General features: G+C 38.1%; 1 protein-coding gene across 2 annotated transcripts in view; it reads left to right on the top strand.

The window, feature by feature from the left end:
* PTPRM (protein tyrosine phosphatase receptor type M) overlaps positions 1–23,829 on the top strand; it is a 788,961-nt gene that overhangs the window by 328,843 nt on the left and 436,289 nt on the right. For both annotated transcript variants that reach the window (XM_042962258.1, XM_042962257.1), the window contains exon 5: positions 17,426–17,541. In XM_042962258.1, coding sequence (XP_042818192.1) covers positions 17,426–17,541 — 116 coding nt within the window. The remainder of the gene's footprint in view (positions 1–17,425; positions 17,542–23,829) is intronic.

Here is a 23,829-nt window from a genome sequence, read left to right as displayed (position 1 = left end):
ATTATGCTTTCCAAAGAGATGCAAAACTGCTGAACTTTATTTATTTACTTCACTCTAAAGGCTCCTGTTTGGATTCATATACGTTTATGAGTAGGCATTTCAACATTTTTTAAAAGTACTTGTTCTGTTAAGAGTATACAGTTGCTCATAAAATTGATTTTAATGTAGTGACAGTAAAATGCAGGCTCAGCATGAAATGTGGATATGGCTGTGCAGAATCAGCAGCTCGATGGCTTAAGACCACTTCTAATGAACACGGATAATTTTTGTATTTGGTATTCACGCTAAAAATATATTTCGAATTTGGTTCAATAATCCTAGTAGGAGCACCTATCAGCTTCATAATGTTGTCTCCTGTTTTTAAGTAAGTTATAAGCTCTGCATGTCTGGGTATTTCTGTTATTACCTTGTAGTGCCCGTATATATTTTTATGCCTTTACGAGCCATGCTGCATTTTAACAGGTTTATTGAGATATATTTCACCTGTCCTACAATTCATCTGCTTAAAGTGTATGTTCAGTGTTTTTAGTAAATCCACAGAGTTGTGTAACCATCACCACAATCAATTCTAGGGTATTTTCATCACCCAGAAAGAAACCCTGCACCCACTGTTAAGTCAGTCTCCATTTTCCTTGGCCTCTACTCCCAGCCCTAGGCAGTTACTAATCTACTTTCTGTCTCTATAGGTTTGCTTGCTTTCCCGTATTTCATTTAAGTGGAATCCTACAATGCATGGTCTTTTTTGTCTGGCTTCTTTCACATAGCACATTTCATGGTGCCTGTGTGTTACAGAACATTTCAGTACTTCTCCTTCTTAAAGCTGAGAAACTTTCCATTGTATGACATACCGTATGTTCTGTACCTATTCATCAACAGAGGGACATTCGACTTTCTAATTTGGGGCTATTGGGAATAATACCGTGGCAAACATTTCTGTTACAGGCTTTTCAATTCTTTTGGCTATATATTTAAGATGAGGATTACTGGGTCATGTAATAACTCTATGGTTAGCATTGTGGATAACAGTGAAATTGTTTATCAAATTGGCTGCACCATTTTACAGGCCGAGGAGCAGTGAATTCTTGCCAATATCTGTTATTTATGTTTTATTTTTCACCCTGGTGACTTTGGGGTGATAATTCTTTATGGTTTTGATTCTTTAATGGCTAATCTTGTTAAGCATCTTTTTGGGTGTTTATTGGCCACTTATATACATTTTTAAAGAAATGACAACTTAGATTCTTTGCCATTTCTAATTGACTTATTTATCTTTTTTATTTTATTGAGAAATAATGGGAGATACATTAGTATAAAAGTTTAAGGTATCAGCATGGTGGTTTGGTTTACATATATCATCACATGATTACCATAATAACTTTGGTTGACATCCATCATTTCATATCAACACAAAAAGAAGAAAGAAAAGAAACCCCAATATTTCCTCCTTGTGATGAGAACTCTCAGGATCTACTCTTTTAACAACTTTGCTGTGTCACACAGTGTGTATTCCTGTTGTCCATTACATTCCAAGTACTTACCTATAACTGGAAGTCTGTGCCTTTTGAACACCTTGCTCCATTTCCCTCTGATCTCCTTTTCCATGAGTTTGTTTTCTTGTTTGTTTTGTTTTATATTCCATATGTAAGTGAAATCACAAGGTATTTGTCTTTCTCTGTCTGACCTATTTCACTTAGCATAATGCCCTTAGGGTCCATCTGTGTTTGTTGCAAATGAGGAATTTCCTTGTTTTTTTTTTTTTTTTTTTTTGTTGTTGTTATTTTTTAATGGCTGAATAGCATTCTATTGTACATATATTCTACACCTTCAATTGATAAATACTCAAGTTGTTTCCATGTCATGGCTGTTGTGAAGAAAACTGCTCTGAACGTGGAGGTGCAGATGCCTTTTCCATTAGTGTTTTCAGTACCTTTGGATAAACTGGTAGAAGTGAGATTCTGGATCATGTGAGAGTTCTATTTTTAATTTTTTGAGGGTCTTCCATACTGTTTTCCACAGTGGCTGCTCCGGTTCATAGTCCCATCAGCAGTGCACAAGGGTTTCCTTTTCCCCAGATCCTCCCCAGTATTTGTTATCTTTTACCTTTTTGATGATGGTCATTCTAACAGGTGTGAGGTGATACCTCATTATGGTTTTAATTTGCATTTCCCCAATGGCTAATGATGATGAGCATCTTTTCATGTACCTGTTGACCTTCAATATGTCTTTTTTGGAGAAATTTCTATTCAGGTCCTTAGCCCATTTTTTAATTAGGTGGGTGTTTTTTTTTGTTTGTTTTTTGTTTTTTGTTTTTGTTTTTTTTTTTTTGCTCTTAAGTTCTATGAATTTTTTATATATTTAGGATATTAAACCCTTGTCAGATAGATGGTTTACACACATATTTCCCATTCTACAAGTTTCTCATTTCACTTTGTTGATAGTTTATTTTGCTGTGCGGAAGATTTTAGTTTGATATAGACCCACTTGTTAACTTTTTATTCTTTTACCTGTACTTCGGGAGTCCTATTTGAGAAATTATTACCAAGACCCATGCCGAGGAGCTGTATTCCTTTGTTTCCTTCCAGGAGTTTCATGGTTTCATCTCACATTTCAGTCTTTAACCCATTTCAAGTTAATTTTTGTGAGTGGTGTAAGATATGGGTCCAATTTCATTCTTTTACATATGAATATCCACTTATCCCAGCTCCATTTGTTGAAAAGACTGTCTTTTCTTCATTGAGTTGAAAAGACTGTCTTTTTTCCATTGAGTATGCTTGACTTCCTTTGTAAAAATTAGTTGACTGTGTATGCTGGGGTATTTTTCTGGGCTCTTGATTCTGTTCCAGTGGTCTGTTTGTCCATTTCTATGCCAGTATCATGCTGTTTTGATGACTATGGTTCATAGTTTAGCTTGAAATCAGGAAACGTGGTGCCTCTTGCTTTGTTCTTCTTTCTTAGGATTTCTTTGGATATTCAGGGTCCTTTGTGATTCCATAAACGTTTTAGGAGTGTTTTTTCTACTCCTGTAAAAGATGCCATTGGAATCTCAGTAGGGATTGCGTTGAATCTATAGATGACTGTTGGTAGTATTGGCATTTTAAAAATATTAATTCTTTCAATCCATGTACATGAAATTTCCATTTATTTGTGTCTTTTTTTTAATGTTTATTTATTTTTGAGAGAGACAGAGACAGAATGCGAATGGGTTAGGGGCAGAGACAGAAGGAGACACAGAATCTGAAGCAGGCTCCAGGCTCTGAGCTGTCAGCACAGAGCTCGACGCGGGGCTCGAACTCATGAGCTATGAGATCATGACCTGAGCTGAAGTCAGACTGAGCCACCCAGGCGCCTCTATTTGTGTCTTTTAAGTTTTTTTTTAATCAATGTTTTGTTTTCAGCACATAGATCTTTTACCTCCCTAGCTAAATTTATTCCCAAGTATTGATGCTATCATAAATGAGATTGATTGCTTTATTTATTTTTTAGAAATTTGCTGTCAGTACATGGAAGTACTGCTCATCTTTGTATGTTTATTTTGTAATCTGGGGCTTTACAGAATTCTTTGATTAGATATAATAGTTTTCTGGTTGAGTCTTTAGATTTTTTTTCTATATAAAATTATGTTACCTGCAAATAGAGGTAATTTTGTTTCTTTCTTTCCAATTCTGATAACTTCTATTTATTTTTCTTGTCTGACTGCCCTAGCTAGGACTTCTAGAACTATGTTGAATAGGAGTGGTAAAAGTGGCAACCTTGTCTTGTTCTGATTTTAGAGGAAAAGCTTTCAAGATTTTACTATTCAGTGTGGTAGTATGTGTGGATTTGTCATTTGTGACTTTTACTGTGCTATGTTCCTTCTGTGTATAATTTGTTCATAGTTTTTATCATGGATGGATACTGGATTTTGTGCAGTGCTTTATCTGCATCTCTTGAGATGGTTATATGATTCTTTCTTTTCATTCTATTAATGTGATACATTAATGTGGTACAATCATTGATTTGCCTATGTTGAATCATCCTTGCATCCCAGGAATAAATTCTACTTGATCGTGATGCATGATCCTTTTAATGTGCTGCTGAATTGGTTTGCTAGTATTTTATTGAGGATTTTTACATCTATATTCATCAGGAATATGGGCCTACTTTGTTTTGTTTGTTTGTTTGTTTGTTAGTAGTGTTATTTTCTAGTTTCAGTATCAGAATAATGCTGGACTCATAAAATGAGTTTGGGAGTATTTCTTCCTCTTCAATTTTGTGGAAGAGTTTGAGAAGGATTGATGCTAATTCTTCTTTAAATGTTTGGCAAAATTCACTGGTGAAGTCATCTGGTCCTGTTACTGGGTTGGGGGATTTTTTGATTACTGATTCATCTCCTTACTCATAATTGGTCTATTCAGATTTTCTATTTCTTCCTGACTTTCTCTTGATAAGCTGTCTAAGAATTTTTCAGTTTCTTAAAAGTTATTTGGTTTGTTGGCAGGTAGTTGCTTTTAGTAGCCTCCTAAGACCCTTTGAATTTCTACCATATCAGTTGTAAGGTCTCCTATTTCATTTATAATTTGTTGATTTGGCTCTTCCTCCCCGCCCCCCCCCCCCTTGGTTAGTCTACCTAAGGGTTTGTCAATTTTATATTTTGAAAGAAGCTGCTCTTAGTTTAGCTAATCTTTTCTAATGTTTTCTGTCCTTTACTTCTACTCTAATCTTTGTTATTTCCGTTTTTCTCCTAACTTTGGGCTCAGTTTGTTCTTTTTTAGTTCTTTAAGATGTAGAGTTAGGTTGTATATTTAGGATCTTTATTGCATCTTAATGTAGGTATTTATTGCTGTGAACTTTCCTCTTAGAATGACTTTTGCCACATCCCACAAGTTCTGGTATTTTGTGTTTACCTTTTTGTCTAAAGAAACTTTTTTTTTCTTCTTTAATGTCTTCTTTGGTCCATTTGTTATTTAGGAGAGAGCAGTTTAATTTCCACGTGTTCATAAATTTTCCAGTTTTCCTCTTGTTATTGATCTCTAATTTCATGTTTTTGTGGTCAGAAAGATTTTTGGCACCATTTCAGTCTTCTTAAATTTGCTAAGACTTGTTTTGTGGCCGACTATATGGTCTCTCCTAGAAAGTATTTCGTGTGTGCTTGGGAAGAATGTGCATTCTGCTGTTGTTGGCTAGAGTTTTTTATGTGTTCGTTAGGTCCATTTGGTCTAGAGTGTCGTTCAAGTCTGACGTTGGGTGCTTCACCACTATGTATGTAAATTGTTGTATCTTCTTGATCTGTTAGACCCCTTTGTCATTACATAATGACTTTCTTTGTCTCTTTTTACCATTTTTAGTTTAAAGTCTATTTTGTCTAAGTATAGCCACCTCTGCTGCATTTTTGTTTTGTTTTTGTTTTTGTGGTTGCCATTTTGTTGAAATGCCTTTTTCCATCCCCTCACTCTCAGCCTATGTGTGTTTTTAAGGCTAAGGTGCATCTCTTGGAGGCAGCACATTGTTCTTTCTTTCTTTCTTTCTTTCTTTCTTTCTTTCTAATTTATTCGGATGTTCTAGGTCTTTTGAGCCATTTACATATAAAGCAACTATGGATAGGAAAGGACTCACTATTTCCTTTTTGTTAATGTCTTTCTGGTTGTAGATCCATTGTTCTTTGTTTCTGATTTTGGTGTCTTTTGTGTGTGTGTGTTTTGATGTTTTTGGTTTCAGTATATTTTGACTTCTTTATCTTGTTCTTTCATGAAACTACTAACATTTTTTCTCTATATAATTCCCATGAGGCTTACATAAAATATCTTAAACTTATAACACCCTATTTTATATTGATAACAACTTTAATGAATTTTGAAACTTTACACTTTTACTTCTCCTCCCCCTCACATTTTAGGTTATTGTTGTTACAATTTATATATTTTTATATCGTGTAACTAATAAAAGATCATTCTATTTACAGTTATTTTTACTATGTTCATTTTTTCATAACTTTTAGAGTTGTAAGTGAATTATGTACTACTATTACCATATTGCAAAATCTAACAATGAGTATAAATTTACCATTATCAGTGAGATTTACTCTACCATTTATGTTTTTATGATGTTAATTAGCCTTTTTTTTTACTTCCTTTCAAAGAACACCCTTTCGCATTTCTTTTTCTTTTCTTTTCTTTTTTTTATTACAGTATAGTTGACATACAATGGTGTGTTAGTTTCAGGTGTACAACATAGTGATTTGATAATTCTGTACATTATGTAGTGCTCACAGTAAGGCGTAGTTACCATCTGTAGCCATACAAAATTATTTAAAAATATTATTGATGATATTCCTAATGCTGTACTTTTCATTCCTATGACTTTATTTTTTCATTCCTATGATTTTATTTTATAACTGCAAGTTTGTACCTCTTAATCTATTTCACCCATCCCCCCACTCTCCTTTAGCAACCACCAGTTTGTTTTCTGTATTTATGAGTCTGTTTCTATTTTGTATGTTTATTTATTTGTTTTGTTTTTTTTTTGATTCCACATAATATGTGAAATCATATGGAATTTGTCTTTTTTTTTGTCTGACTTATTTCACTTAGCATAATACTCTATGTACCAATGTGTATTGTCACAGATGGCAATATTTCATTTTTTTATGGCTGAGTAATATTCTGTTCCATTATGGAATAGAACATTTTCTTTATCCATTCATCTACCTATAGACACTTATTTTGCTTCCATATCTTGGTTATTGTAAATAATGGTACAGTAAACATAAGGTGCCTCTATCTTTACAGATTTATGTTTTTGTTTTCTTTAGGTCAATACCCAATGGTGACATTACTGGATTTTATGGTATTTCTGTTTTAATTTTTGAGGAAACTCCATACTTCTTCCCATAATGTCTCCACCAATTAACATTCCCAACAATAATGCACAAGGGTTGCCTTTCCTCCACGTCCTTGCCAACCCTTGTTATTTTTTGTCTTATTGATACTAGCCATTCTGACTGATGTGAGATAGTATCTCACTGTGGTTTTGATTTGTGTTTCCCTGATGATGAGTTATGTTGAACATCTTTTCATGTGTTTGTTGGCCATCTGTATGTCTTCTATGAAAAATGCCTATTCAGGTCCTCTGCCTATTTTTAAATCAGATTATTAGTTTGTTTTGTTTTGTTTTATTTTGTTTTGTTTTGTTTTGTTTTGTTTTGGTGTTGAGTTGTATGACTTTCTTACATATTTTGAATACAACCCTTATTCGATATAATGTTTTCAAATATCTTCTTTCATTTAGTAGGTTAATTTTTAGTTCTGTTGGTGGTCTCCTTTGCTGTACAAAAGTTTTTTAGTTTGATGTGGTCCATTTGGTATTGTTGTGAGGTAGTTCTGGTGATAACGAACTCTCCCAGCTTTTTGTTGTTGTTCAGGGAAGTCTTTTATCCCTCCTTCATTTCTGAAGGACAGCTTCACCAGGCATAGAATTCTGGATTGGCGGTTATTTTCTTTCAATATTTTGAGTATATCACCATGCTCTTTTGGCCTCAAAAGTTCATGTTGAGAAATCATCCACTAGTCTTATGGGGGTTTCCTTGTATGTGACTTCTGACTTTTCTCTTGCTGTTCTTAATGTTTTTAATTGTTTTTTTTAATTTTTACAGTAAGTTTTAATAGATCTTTGTGTAGCCTATTTGAGTTCAACCTATTTGGTATCTCTTGGTCTTCATGCATCTAAATGTTTTTTTCTTATCCCAGGTTTGGGAAGTTGACAGCCATTACTGCTTTAAATACACTTTCTGTCTCTTTCTCTTTTCTTTCCCTTCTAAAATTCCCATGATATGAATATTGTTTTTTTCATTGTGCCCTATAAGCCCTGTAGCTTTCTTCACTTTTTTTTCCCCTCTAATTGTGTAATTTCAATGTCCTATTCTATAGGTCACTTATTTCTAATGTATGGTAGAATCTACTTTATGAGGAAGCTCCTGTCCTCTGGTATAGGGAGGGTACCTCTCACAGTAGAATTTTATAGCCTATTTTAGGGGCAAAGGGTGTGGGAAGATCAGAGTGACCTCTTTACTACTGCAATTGTCATATACTTTTTCATCTTAAAATATCAGTATGCCATTTCATGAACTCTGTCATCCATTAGATTATCATGTGTTTTTGTCTTTTATTTGGTTGGTAGGGTGTCTTATACTGATTGATTTTTGGATGTTATATCAACCTAGAATTCCTGGGATAAATCTCACTTGGTTATGGTGTATGGTCTTTTTTATATGTTGTCATATAACACATTAAGTGCAAAGTGATTTGCGTATATGATACCTTGAATTCTAAAATCTAAAAATTACACAGAATCGTGCTCCATTATTTTTCTTCCAATTCAAAAACATAATAATATAATGAAAAAGATTGAAAACAAAAACCCACCTGCCATGTATTACATGAAGTGAATATAATGAACCTAGGACAGTGCTGCACATTCTAGAGACCAATGAAAGTTAGCTGTTATTATCATTCCTGTTTTTAGGCACTGCATCCTGATGGGCCCATTAGAATACGTTAGCTGCAGATTAAATGCTAAAATCATTGATTTCTTACAATTTATCAATGTCTGTCTTAAAACTAAAAGAAGAAAAATGTTTGCAGAATGTACTGTTTTTCAGTGTGGGCAGTACCATTGTGTTCTTAGCACTAGCTTCCTTGTTTGAGGACAGGTACACAGAGAAAGGAGCCGACTACTTTGTCTGGCATTTTGGGAATGCCTCCAGTTCATTTCAACCTATGTCATTACATTAAAATGCAAATGAAAATAAAAAAAGGTTAGGACCCAGTCCTCTTTTGCCCCACTTCAGTTTGCACTTTGATCCCGCAAATTACCGTTCTTTGATTTTGTTGTTAGCATTTTGGTGCAGACTTTGAAGGATCAATAATATGAGACATCTACAAAAAGAGTTGCATCTTGGTCAATAATTTCTGGCTTTGGGATCAAAGGCTGATTTGAGGTCAATTAATACATGAAAACCTCTGTTCTTTTAAAAACTGCTTTCTTAATAATAAGCAACAGAATATGGCAGAGATGAGAAAATAGGAGAGTTGTAGTAAAACTCCTGTTTGATATTCATGGAAGATATTTCGTTTCTAGAAATCCTGCAGATTTTGGAAGAAAGCTGGCATAGCATTTTGAAAGAGTATCCGGGAGACGAATGGGCCTATAAATTTGGAGAGAGAGAGAGAATTTTTCTTTTTGAATATGGGATCCATTGAAAATTTCTACTCTAATGGTGCTGTACCTGGTGTTACAATTAAGATAGTTTGGCAGGATTCAGAGCATACAGCTCAGCATGGGAGCAAAACTTTTCTGGCTGCAGAGACTTTTTTTCTTGGGATCTTTTCCTGTTTCCAGTGGTAGATTAGTTATTTTAAACAGTAATGAACATTTTTGAGGGTACCAGGCACACAGAATACCTTCCTGGCATCATCATGTTTAATCTTTTCCCCAACCTTATGTAATAGGCACTTTTTAAAAATAAAATCCCTGTTTTAAAAATTATATACATATATATGTGTGTGTGTGTGTGTGTGTGTGTGTGTGTGTGTCCATTAAGGCTTGGGTTGAGGAACTTTTGCTTCTGTTCAGAGGTAATAAGGGGCTAAAATAATGATGCTTGAATGCTTGAACACACATGGCATAAATCCAAATCTTAAGAAAGATTGGCCTTCCCAATCGAAAACAGTTCTAGAATTCATATCACTGGACAGGGAGAATCCAGACATCTTAAAACTTTGGAAATATTATATAGGCCTTTAACATTTATTGAAAAAATTAAAAATGCCATTATTGGAAATTTTGACTTTCATGTTCTTGGAAGAACTGATCTGGAAAATAGAATTCCGCAGTTCCTTTGTCTTGTGCATCCTGTTGGATGAGTTACTATCTTCCACTTAGGTCAATTAATTATGTTTAATCTGAGAAGGATAAGTTTCTTATAAAAGTGTTTATGCTTAATGAGTTTGCATGTGTTCATCTGGTTTCCATTTGAGTTGTGGCTTTTATTATCTTAGCCAGAGTATTTTTTCTGGCAGTCCTTTTCTCAACCAAGCAATGCTCTTTCCCAAACTAAAGACAGTCAACCCATTCCAGAGAAGGGCCCTCCCAAAATACAGTTTGCACAGAGGCATAAATTCCTTGGACTTTTAACCTTACCATGTGAGTAATATGCACTGGCAGTCTTTCAGAAAGCTGTTTTGAAGACCAAACCAATTCTAAAGGAAAAGTGATAACCTTTGATCCAAAGATCATATCTTTGGCCCCCAAATTAAAAATGTAAGTTATATCCTAACAAACAGCCCACTGGAGGCAGTAAGTATTAGCAGATTGTATTGATAAATGAGTTTTTCTGTGTTTTTGTTTTTGGTTCAGTTAGCCATTGCTGGAAACAGGGCCCTTAGGAAAGTAGGTTTCCAAGTGCGGACTTCCAGTGGATGAACAGATCAGTGGCAGAACTAGTGACAATTGTGATATTCAGATTATTATTATGAAGTTAACTGATAGAGCAGAGTACATATAGTTCATAAGTTTCTCAAGACAGATTACAGAAACTAACACTTAGTATTTTTGAGGGGGCGGCGAAAAGAGCACTTTTGTGTACCCTTCTGGTAGAGATGCAAATTGTTATATGCTTTAAGGAAAGCGGTTTGGCAATTTGTGTCAAAAGCCTTTTTAAACTGCATTTCTTTTGTCTTATTAAATTCAGTTTCTAAAAATTTATGCTAAGGGAGAAACAGAAAGTGTATATGATGATTTAATTATGAAAAGTTTTATCTTGGCATTATGTATAGGAAACCAAAATGTTCAACAGCACAGGATGATCCAGTAAACTTTTGTCTGTGGGCCGTATGTATCAGGACTTCTCAGCCTTGACCATATTGACCTTGTGGTCAATATTGACCTTTTTTGCAGGGGTTGTTTTGTGCATTACAGGATGTTTAACACCATCCATGGCCTCTTTTCACTAGATACCAGTAGTATCCCTACCATTTTGATCTCTGTTGTGACAAACAAAATGTCTCTGGACATTATCAGATGTTCCCTGGCAGGTGGGGGGTGGGGATTGCCCCAGTTGAGAACGATTGATGTATATCAGGCAGAATTTCAAATAGTTTTAGATGAATATTTAACAAGGGAAAATGCTGATGACATTCTGTTAATTTTTTAAGTGTATGGTTACTTCAAAAGGGGAGAAAGAGACCAATAGACCATATTAGATGGAGTTCAGTTTTCATAATGGCAAGGGGTTGTTCTGGTAGTGAAATGCAAAGCCAGAGTTCCCACCAGAGACCTCAGAGCAACCCATGAATAACATAGCTGCTCATAATATGCTCCCAGGATTCTATCAGGTGCTAGAAGCTTCCTTTTTGTTTCCAATGGAATTTTTTTTTTTTAACTTTCATTTAACCCCTCACCACTCCTACCCCATTTTTAACTGTTCTCATGATTTGGCTTTTAATTTGTCTTTTTCCCCATTGCAATAAATAATCTTTATGAACCTTCCTGAATTCACTCTTAGCCTGGGTCAATCAAAGGTCAGTTTCCAGCCTTCCTCAGATTGCCCAGGCTTTAGGTCAACATGCTATATGTCTCCTCAACAAGTTACTGGACACGTTACATTAAAAAAACAAAAACAAAAACAAAACACTAGTGTGCAGAAATGCATGCATATTTTAAAAGTTGCTTCTTAGAGATAAATTTATGTATGATTAAAAACTTAAATACTTCTCTATTTTTAATATTTATTGTCCAAAATATTTCCTAAAAGTGAAAAATAAGTTATTTAAATCACAAATCCTAGGAAGAAATTGAATTGATTGCCAACATATTGGACATTCTTTAAATATATTAACCATATTAGGAGGCAGAATATGTAAATTAAGTTGGTCCAGGTTAGGTGTTTTTGGAGGCCATTCAGATTTGGGGAAGAATGAGTTATATTATTTCTCAGGAAGTTTGGAAACATATTATGTGTTTAAAAAAGGAAAAAGAAAACTGTATGATATCCCACCCTTGGTGTTCCAAAAGAACTCTCCTGCCATGCTAAATAAGGAATAAAATTCAAAATTTCAAGATTTGAAATTCATTGTCTGAAAATTATTTTAGTTCATGGGAAACCTACTCTTCAAACTAAATGTATATTCAAACTGAGTATATTTTATCTTTCCCCTTGCACCACTCAGAAGGTATAGAAGCCTTTGAAGGGCTGAAAATCTGTAATGATTATAGCAGGAAGAGAAACGTTACTATGTGAAAGAGACTCTTCCTTGCATTTCTACATCTGTAGGAGGAAGAGTGGGTGGTGGTGGGTGCCTGGGTAGCTCAATCGGTTAAGCGTCTGACTTCAGCTTAGGTCATAATCTCACGGCTTGTTAATTCTAGCCCCGCATCAGGTTCTGTGCAGATGGCTCAGAGCCTGGAGCCTGCTTCAGATTCCGTCTCCTTCTCTTTCTGCCTCTCCCCTGCTTGCTGTCTATCTCTCTTTCTCGCTCAAAAATAAATAAAACAAGAAAAAAATTTTTTTAAAAAGTGGGCAGTGGGCTCTGTTGGTCCCACACACCTTGACTGGCCCTTCTGGTTGAGAAATTGTAGTGCACTCACTTGTAGTGCATAAGAAAAACCAGAGAGATTTGGAGAAATTTGGAGGCATTGGGGAGTGGGGAGGGACAAAAAGGAGAGAGGAAGGAGTCATAGGTAGGGTGCAGGGTAAGAATCCAAAGTCTAGGACATATATGAGTAACAAACAAAAAAAAAGGAGAGAGGAAGGAGTCATAGGTAGGGTGCAGGGTAAGAATCCAAAGTCTAGGACATATATGAGTAACAAACAAACACATATATGAGTAACAAATGCAATGGACATTTTAAATGTTTAATTTTTAGTAGCTTACCCATGCAAGGATATACCAGCGATGATACTCAAAATACTTCACAGACTTTCAGGACAGGCTTGAAACTGATCCTAGGCTTAACCAAGGGGGTGGGGGGTAAAACTACAGAAGAGCAGTTCAGGTGTAGTATCTCTTTAATGCAAATTATCATGAAAGATGGTGACACACTCAAAAACCTTGTCTTAGGGACCCAACTTACCACAGTGGCCTGCAGCAAAAGGTGAGCAGAGTAGGAGACCATGAGAGGGACAGGAGAGGGCAATATTAGTGAGACGTCCTGCTATCCGAATGTGCAACGTAATCTGTCTTTAACAACCCACAGGAATATGAAAGTGGGGGTGCTCGGTGTATGTGGGAGCCAGCTTGGGAGATTTTCTCAAAGGAGCCATCACAGTTCTAAATTATCCTTCGTAAAGGCATGCCCACAAGAAAGGAAGCAGACAGAGTGAGCCCCACACTGGTGGGGCATGTAGGCATCAGAGATTTGAAAAGGGGCATGTCAGCTGACTGAGCAATTCCAGTGAGAGGAGGGATCAAATAGGAAGAGGAGAGAGGCCAAAACCAAAACTGGACAGAAGAACTTCCAGCCCAAGAGGCACCTTCCAAATAAGGAAGCCTGGGATTCTAACCCAGATTCAGGGAGTATACTCATTCTAAATATGATTCAAACCATAAGCCTTTTTACAGTTTATCCATGGACGCAAGAGTTGTTTTCTCCAACGAGGGCGCAGAAGATGCAGCCCTCATACCCAAAATATCCAAGGACAAAGAAAGCAAGGTCCCCATTGTTGCAGGTGAAGCGCTACTAGGGCAATGGGGGAAGAGGTTACAATGGTGACTGTAAGACGCCAGTCGCAAACGGGGTGCCCAGTCTACCTACCTCTCTGCCCAGCCAATTGCAAACTCTGTCTCCACATATGGCTCCCACACTAGCCAGCTCATACCATGTTCTGTCAGTCTCAGTGTTAGAAAATTCTTCTTTACTCTTAGGGAGCATGGCTGTCCGGAGTTTCTGCATACTGGGTCCATCTCAAAAAATCGGAAGTCAGCTATCATTCTCAATTGCCCCTACGTCTCCTGTGACCCAGTTTTTCAGTCACTGGACTGAAGGTTCTGATTTAAAACACACACACACACACACACACACACACACACACACACACACACACACACACACACACACAGTCTGTTCCTAGGACAATAGTTCCCTGTAGTATTTCTTAGCCTCTGTGCACACGTGGCTTGTGAGCTTTCATGTTGGTGTGACCCCATCAGTGGATCTGGCTCCAACACTCAGCTGACCGAGGGGGAGTACATGGCTGTTGTTGTTTTCCTTGGTGTGGATGCCCTCCGTCTGGGGTGTGGTCAGGTTTGACTCTGGAGGGGCCTGTCTGCCCTTGTGGGGGCACCCAATTAACTGGAGTGGCTCCCAGGCTCCCCAAAATGGAGAACTTTTCTCTGTGGCTAACAGGAGTGTAGCTCAGTGATCTGGTCACAGGTTCCTCGTTTTGAAAAGTCTCACGTTAACTCCGTCGGAGCAGGGGGCACCTACCAGTACATACGCTCGGAAAAGGGGAGTGAGCAGAGTTCTAAATCTGAGACAAATCGACATTTAGGGTAGAGCCCAAAGAAGAATGAACAAAGGAAAAAGCTGAAGGAAAAGGGTTTTGAAAGTAGAATTTTGAAAGTTTTTTGAGGGAGTTTTGGAAAAAAATCACTGTGGCCGAAAGCATTTTCCCTTGGGAGATGAGTCAGGAAGAGGAAGGAAAGAAGGCTGTTGGGGCTCTTAGGGGCCTGCTGATAAACTGAGGAGAGCAGTTTCTATAGACAGGCTGAGGCTCTGTGGCTGGCAGACCCCTTGAACAAAGGGCTCCACCAACTTCTTGGGAAGGTTGACAGGAAATGGATCTATAACAGCTCCCTCAGGAGCCAGCAGGGCAGGGCAGTTGTGTGTGTGTGTGTGTGTGTGTGTGTGTGTGTGTGTGTGTGTGTGTGTGTGATTAAAGGCTGCAAAGCATAACCCTTTCTGATGAGCTACCTTCGAAAGCCTGTGAAGTAGCTAAAATCTGCTCTACACACACCAGCGAACAGAGGAGTTACTACTTCCCTATTTTTCTTCTTTTTTCGATTGCTTTGTACGTGGTGTAGTTTGATGTCCATGTAGCTAGGGGCAATGTGCTTAGAATTATTTTACAGGCGAAAAACAGTTCAAAAAGTTTCCAGGTGATGACAGATGTACCATAATGGATGTGTTGTGTTGGCTTCGAAGTAGAATATTCCATTTGCTTATATGATTTCTTGACAAGCAAAGAGCTTTCTGGCTTTCAATGTAGTCCTATTAATTTAGTCACATCTCAAATTCTTAATGATCCCTGTTAATATTGGGAACCGCTAATGTAGGTAAATAGAAAATAATTGTTATAATTTTGTGTAGCAAAGTTTGTTCGTTTGTGTCAGAGGTGAGGTTGGGAGAGAAGAATTCTACAGAAGTTGAAATCGCAAGTAAATAATTTTATTTTATGTTTTTATGTTTTAAAGTTTATTTATTTTGAGAGAAAGAGAGAGAGAAAATAGGGGAGGGGCAGAGAGGAAGGGAGAGAGAACTGCAAACAGGTTCCACGCTGTCAGCGCCGTGCCCGACACGGGGCTCAAACTCATGAACTGTGAGATCGTGACTGAGCCAAAACCGAGAGTTACACGCTTAACTGACTGAGCCATCCTGGCGCCCCGCACGTAAACAATTTTAAAGAATGTAAATTCAGTTTCACTGAATAATACAAACTCAATTTAAATAATATGAAAGAAGCCAACGTGTCAAAAGTGAGGCAGGGAGGCACTCTCAGTGGAAGAGTATGGGGGACGCAGACGCAGGTGGGAGGCTCGCAGAGGCAGTGCCATGGTGGGCTGTGCGTGGGCTTTGGAACTGTTCGCGCTCTGGTTCTGACACTCGGTAGGCAAGTACCCATGAGATCTCCCATCTGCAAAATGGAAAAGAATACCTACCTCACAGAACGCTTGTGCATATTCAGTGGGAAATGTTCTGGTCCGTGATGCTCAAAACGTGTTACCTTTTTCCATTTGCTAAAAACAAAGTTCTTTCAGCTTTTTGGGAACAGAGACTAGAAGAGAAATTTGTCTTAGGGACTTTTGACAGAGGTCTTTAAAAACCATGGCATCGTGTTATTCTTGGCCAAGGATAATTTAAGGTAGTGAAAAATAGGTCAGAGGACGTTAAATTAATGTATTTGTATTAGAAACAATGACCCATAGTTATACTGCTCTTTTAGAAGTTATTTAGGACATTTTGCATGCTAAGCAGCATGAATGCAGTTTTCGAATTACTGGTGGCCTCCACATTAGTAAAATGGGCTTTTTCCTGTGCGTTATTGATATTAAAATGCATTTCTCTTTGTTCTTGAGTAGTAACCCACTTCCATTCTTAATTTTGTTCTGCACAGGCTAATATTAGTGCTAGTTTATCACGTTTGGGCTCTCAGTAGTGGGGCACGACTCTTTGAATGTGTCTACACATGGCCTAAAGACACATTGACAATGGGGAAAAGCTGGCATAATAAGTTTATTCTGGTTATTGTCCAGAATATTTATCCATCCCTCCCAGAAATACCAGCATCCTGTTCTCTTCCTTTTCTACCCCCTAACCTCCCCCTTCCCAGACCCTTGCTTTTATACTGTCATTGCTGTGATAAGAGACTTTTTCCTAACAAAAATAGAAGATCCCATAAAATGCAATTCCTGGCCTGTCATTGCAGTTCCTTAACACATGCGTTGAGTGTGTTGCAGAAATTTGGTCTGGGCTTCTCAGATCAAATAGAATTATCCTTTATTCAGAGGGCTGTCCCCCATGGATACTGTGTGAGACTTGACGTTGTTTAGCATTTGGAATCATTCTTTTCTCTTGAATTGGGAGTAAGAATCAGCAGAAACTGCCATGCTGTGGCAGTCCCAACCTAATTCCACAGAGTCCGTCTATGGGGATAGTATTTTTGGTAGTTGGGAAGTATTACATAGGGAATACTGCATACCAATTAGTTGTATTAAAATATATATTACACACAGCTTTGTACTCGGCTTAAAAAGTTTCCTTGACAACATCATTTAACTTCTTACTGTTCTTTTCATGTTGCTAGTATAAATATCTAATATGTTTTTGTTCAAAACATCAACTAGGCTTCAGTGTAATCTTTATTAATACAGATTTGTTATTACAAGAAGACTGCTGAGTTATGATAATTTGCACAGCAGGAACAATAAAATATCCTCTGTCTTCTTGGTTCTATCCCAGAATGCTTGGCTTCTCTGTTCTTTCAGAGCACACCAAAACCTTCCATGGTACCCTTTACAATCATAATGAAATCTCAAAAGCATTCTTATAAGCAAAAGCCGTATGTTTTCAAAGGTAAACAAAATGGGAAGGCCCAAAATTGCAAATAGATTCAAAAAGTCACAGATAAGTTACAAATGTCCTCTTTTAATGCCTTTAATTCTCTCTGTTCATGTAGCCCGAACTCCCCACTTCCTGCGGATTCAGAACGTGGAAGTCAATGCCGGCCAGTTTGCCACCTTCCAGTGCAGTGCCATCGGCCGGACTGTGGCGGGCGACAGGCTCTGGTTGCAGGTATGGTAACTCTCTGTCTCCTCCAGAGGCAGGAGTACACGCCCCCTGGGAAGGGGCCCGGGGGTCCGGGTCAGTGTCACGTTGCTAATAGAAGGTTGATGTCCTGAGTTGTCTCTGTTCCTTTCCTTCTTTATTAATAAGTTATCAGATTACTAAGAATTCTAGATAACCGAACTGTTCTTCGCAGACCTTTAAAAAATTTTTCTGTTTTTTTCCCTTCGCTTCTGCTTAGCCATCTTGCTTTGAAGATCTGGTTGTCAAAGTACTTTCAGAGCAGGATATTAAAGTACCAGATATAGAGCTCTTCCCTACCCTTCCTCTGGAGAAATACCCAGAGCATCGCTTACATGTGCGAGTGCACACACACGCTTGTAGGCCTTTTTATAATTTGAATTTCCACAAGGGGAAAAGCCTCAGCTTAGAAATTAACAACATATCTTCTACTTTTAAGTATTTAAGTATACGTTTTTAGCGTAGTCATAATTTGTGTGTCTTGTTTTCCAATCCTTCAAATTCTCCTATACGTATTTTGCGTGGCAGATAGTTTCATGGATTTGTCCCGGTCGTGGGAATTCTGAGAGAATGCGTGGGATTAAGTGACTTGTCCCCTCTAACCAGAATGCCACCCGCTTCTTTAGGCTCTGAGTTTGATTCCCTTAACCTGTGGCATTCTCCAATTTCATTCTTGTTTCTTCTTTTTATGCACCGATCTGCAGGATGCTCACTCTTTTCCGGGACTAGTGTTGATTCCCGCCCACCCCTCTTTCCTTATGGATCCTGTAGTTGACTTTGTTTTGGTTTGATTAATTATATACTTATTTTAGTTTGCTGCTGAGCTAACTTCACGATTTAACCCCTTTGTGTATCTGTTCCATTCCATCATGGCTTCCACTTCACGCATGCCGACCTTTCCTCTGTGCGTATGACCTCTCCTCCTCTCTTCCCTCTTCTTCAGTGTCACAGTGACTGTGCCATGTCACATTTGCATGACACTCTATAACTTTGAAATCCCTCTTACCTTTTTGTCATCACAAGTGAAATAGATGGTCGTTTTTATTCCTCCACTTCTGGGAAAAATGGAAGATGGCCAAATGTCCTCTCCCCGTATTCAACAACATGGTGACAACTGGAGAATACGTTCTGGAGGATTCTTCAATAGTCTTGGACCCTCTGCATGATTCCTCACCCTTCTACCTTGATGTCATTGTTTTCTCATCTGCTACTCTCCCTGCGAGAACATCCCTGGCCAGGAAGGAGGAATGTAAGCAGAGGACTGAGATTGCATGCACCAAATTCATCTTTACCATTTTCTTCTCTCTAAAAGTTTGTACTCGCTACTGTAAGAGATGTTGCAGCCCATGAGAACTGTGCTCAACCCTGATCGTCAGTATTTGACTTTGCTTCTTCCTTTATATCCCACTTCCCAGTTCTTTTAGAATCTTGATGTGAGAGACTGAAAATTATTTTTCTTACTTAGCGGTTGTTTGGTATTTAACTCCATCAAGATGGTCTGTGTATGGTAATTGATGAGACAGACATTTTTAATTGGCATTTTCCACAATGCATTAGCTGCCTCCTAAAAATGACACTATCCTGTCATCTTTGATTAATCTCTAGAAATCTTAATTTTTCATGGAAAATAGTTTGGGGCTCCTGATATTTGTGTTAATGTTACTTCAGAGAACACAATATAAAATCTAAGCTCTGGCCTCAACAGAGTCTTAGATATTCCTAAGAATTTACAGGCACATTGAGGATACAATTTACTTTTATTTGTTTTTGCAAATGTCCTGGGTTTGGGATGCCCTTGGTTCAACTTCAGCATTGCCTTGGGCATTGGGGATCTGTAACTACTTTCTTCTACAGAGTGGGAGACTTTTTAAAAGAGAATCTGTCACATAATAGGGAGAGAGCTAGCTGCTGTTTTGAAAAGCAGGTCTAAATGCAGCGTCTGAGCCCTCACTCCATGAGAGTCACATGGGGAGTTTTTAAAACCTTCCTGATCTACATCAGGATTCTGATTTAATTGGTCTGCGGTAGGGCCCTGCATTTGGGGCTCCCCGGGTGATTCCAGTGTGTGCCCGGGGTTGACCATCACCAGTCTGAAGCAAAGTGCAACACATGTTCCAAATCAGGAAAGAAAAAGCCAAAACCTAATGTATAACTGGGATCTGTATTCAGTCGCCTCGATCTGACTGTCCTGTTGAATTTCCCATGTCCCCAGACTCTTGTTTTTGTTCTATTAAATTTGATCATTAGTGTTGATAAATTGTTTTTACAGTCCATCCACTAATGCCTTCCATCATCTGTTACCCAGTCTTTCCTTGCCCTTCTTGGCATCGGTGACCACCTGTTGCCCTGCAGCTTTCCACATGGTCATGCCCTAGAGGGCACGATACACACAGAGGTGTTGTGACTTTGAAATTCTCAGTGAATCTTAGTCTCTCCTGGACATGGCATGCTATTTGGTTTGTGAATCTTCGTGATGTGAGAATAATTTTACTGCTGAATGATTTATTTCCTCTGGTTGCATAGGCATCTTGTAGGGAGGTGTTTACTTTATTAATAACTGAGGAAATAAGACCGGTGTCCTTCACTTGCAAGAATGGTTTCTATTAAACTGTATTTGTGTAGAGTGGCTTCCAGCGGTAAGGAGGATTTACAGCACGTGATGGTTTCACGGAGCCCTCCTGCCCTCCTCTTGCCCATGCCCTGGCCTTTGCCTCGGGTCATTCAGTAGAAGTTGTGGGGAGAAGCAAACCTGGAATCGTGGACCAGGTCTTTCTAGTCTAGAGATAGGAATATGGGCATGTCTTCATTACCCCATTGCTATAACAGTTTCAAAAATGCTTGTCTGCATACAAAGTCACTCACATCCTCAAAGAAATGCTGAGATCCAGGCAGAAAAATGAATGAGAAAAATATTTTTAGCTCTTTTTTCCTGTAATTTGAATCTTCTCAATGGTAAGTCAAAGTTTCGAACTGAATAATACATTTTTCACTGGGGAACATTGATATTTTGGAGTATAATCATTTGTAATAATTTGGTTTACTTGTATTACCACATTTTGAGTTCTACCATAGGCATTTGCATAGAATTTCATCCCTGTATCCCATGGTCTTCGACTTCTTTCATAGATGGGTTTGGGGTACAGGATTGTGCAGGGTCACCAAAGTAAGTGGCATGGCTGGGGCTAGTACCTCGGTTTCTTTTACCTCACCACTGCTTGATTCCACCAATCCTATGCCATCTTCCCATATCCCAGTGCTAGGTGAATAGGTAATATGTACTTAGCACCCTGTTGGAAGAATTTGGATGTGACTGACCTTGCATGATTAACATCAGGGAGCCACCATGACCTCCCCCCCCGCCCAAAATGCATATGTATTACATGTCCATATCGATCCACCTCTATGAAAAATGGCCAGTGGCTTGATTGTTTAAAATACAGATTAAATATGATCACTGTCAGAGCCTTTCACAAAAACACGGTACACATAAATCTGATGGTGACACTAATGAAGAAATGTTTATGATTAACAGATGTGTCCCATCTGCTTACATTTTCTCCCATCTCAACTGTGGGCTACAGGTTATTGTCATCATAGAATTGGGTGTTCTAGAATACAGAATAGCAAAGTAAAGCACAGTTCACAAGCATCAATTAGTATAGAAGCAAAAGACTTCCTACTTTCCAGACAATGAACAGTAGGAAGACCGCATCTACAAAACTTTTTTTTTTTTTTTTTTTTTTTGTAGTTCAAAAGTGATGTGCAGTGCATTTGTCGAAGATGCTTGCTATATGCTATCGGATACAGCAATCTATGCATACAGCAGGGACTGTAACTGTGGGAGATACTCAGATGAAATGTATGTGTAACATCATTCAAGCACCCAAACATGACAGTATTGCCCATTACTATCAACATTCTGATCACTGCGGAGCTTACAGTTTGAACATACCGTGGAGTATATGTAGATATAGAATACAGAGAAGAGAAAATGGGATTTTATATGTTCTTTTTTAAAGTTTATTTATTTAGAGAGAGAGAGCGAGAGCACGCGTGTACAAGCAGGGGAGGGGCAGAGAAAGAGGGGGACAGAGAATAGCAAGCAGGGTCTGACAGCAGGGAACCCAACGTGAGCCGTGAGATCATGACCTGAGCTGAAATCAAGAGCTTGCTGCTCAACCAAATGAGCCACCCAGGTGCCCCTAGATGTTCTTCTGTTTTACTTACATGTTATGCTGACAGGCAATTTCTGACATACGTGTTTTTTATGTAGTCCTAAAAAAAACCCTTATGATTGTATGATTGTATTAAGATTACTGTTGTTCTTTCTTAAGTATTTTATTTTAATTGATTTTTCTTTATTTTCTTTATTTATTTTGAGAGAGAAAAGAGAGTGGCATGGGGGAGGGAGAGAGAGAGAGAGAGAGAGAATCCCAAGCACGCTCTGCTCTGTCAGCACGAGTCCAGCATGGGTCTCAGTCTCAGGAACTGTGAGATCATAACCTGAGCCGAAATCAGGGGTCTGATTAACCGACTGAGCCACCCAGGTGCCCCTTAAATATTTAAATTTTTATTTTCCTACGTAATACTGTTTCTCCTGAGATTAGTGTTTATAACCTTTTTAAAATGTTCAATAAATAGATAAAGATGATCACCAAGGCTAATATTGATGGTCACAAATGTGAAGATGGCTTGTGCACCTTCTTTTCTAGGGAACACACACCACCTTGCCCTCTTCCCCTGAATCTCTGTAGTTTGGGCATTTTTGTAATTTTTGTTATTTAATTCATTTTTGATACATTATGGAGGCTCCTCCAAATTCCTTCCCCTTCTTACTCAGTGTCTTCGTTGGTTTGGGCTGTTGTAACAAACTACCACCGGCTGGGTGGTTTAACCAACAAACATTTCTCCCACGTCTAGAGACTAGAAGTCCAAGATTAGGGGACCATCATGGTAAAGTTTCGGTGAGGGCTGGCTCCCTGGTTTACCGACATCCTTCTTACTACATCCTCACATGTGGAGAGAAAGCTCTCAGCATCCCCTTTTCTGGATACCACTTCCATCATGGAGACTTCACTCTGATGACCTCATCCAAACCTAATCACTTCCCCGAGACCCCACCTCAGTAGCATCACATTGGTGATAAGGTTTCAGCCTATGAATTTTGGAGAGACACAAACGTTTGGTCTGTAGCCTTTGGCTCCCACATCAAACTCAGAAGTGGGTGGGAAATGAAAGCAGGTCAGCCTCTAGGACAAATGGCAGAAATCGAGGAGGCAGTGGAGATGTCTTCTTAACAGTAGGTAATATGGCAGCTCTGATCAAGCCAGGAACTGACATGTACACGTTGGGTGAATAGTCCCTGGCAAAGGAAACCTGGAAAATAATAATTTTTTGTCAACAGATCTTAGGGGCCCCTATCCTTTTTCAGGAGCTTACTTTTTAGAATCACAGAATTATGTTAACATCAGAATGTGGAACAGTCTTCAAATTAAATTCCTTATTTTATAAATGAGAAAATGAAAACTCAGAAAAGGTAGGAAACTTTACCACTATCATATATTAGGTATTTATTATGATGTGTATTAAATACAATTTCACTTGCTGGTAAAGGTCAATTATAAACCTAAAAATATTTACAAATTAGTAAGTTTCATCATGTGGACATTTTTCTTCATTGAGTACTTGTCTTTCTAATAATACTGTTTTGTTTTGTTTTGTTTTGTTTTGTTTTAACCAAATATGTTCAGGTTAACTGTGAAAAATATCTGTATTAACTTTGGGACCATCATAGTGCAACATAATTGAGTTTTACTTTTTTAGCACATAGAACTTATTGTTTGTTAGAAGTAAGGCACCAGAATAACATTTTTAAATGATTTCATAAAATAACATCTGTTCAGGGGTGCATAGGTGGGTCAGTTGGTTAAGCATCCAACCCTTGATTTTGGCTCAGGTCATGATGTCACAGTTTGTGGGATCAAGCCCTGCGTCAGGCTCTGTGCTGACGATGCGGACCCTGCTTGGGACTCTCTGTCTCCCTCTCTCTGCCCCTTCCACTTCTCCTTCTCTCTCTCTCAAAATAAGTAAACATTTAAAAAAACACAAAAATACGAGTTTTAAAAAAACACACATCTGTTCGTAGAAATATAAAAGGAAATTGGATGGTGTTACTATGATGTACTATATTAAAAACATCGGTTGCAAGGTAGCACCTAGAATTGTACCTATCATGTAACAAATGCTCAGTAGAAACCTGCTCATGGCACTTGGCTT

Source organism: Panthera tigris, chromosome D3, assembly GCF_018350195.1.
Source record: "Panthera tigris isolate Pti1 chromosome D3, P.tigris_Pti1_mat1.1, whole genome shotgun sequence".
Classification (NCBI taxonomy): Eukaryota; Metazoa; Chordata; class Mammalia; order Carnivora; family Felidae; genus Panthera; species Panthera tigris.
The sequence above is the reverse complement of the archived record's forward strand: the minus strand, read 5'-3'. Positions and strand labels throughout refer to the sequence as shown.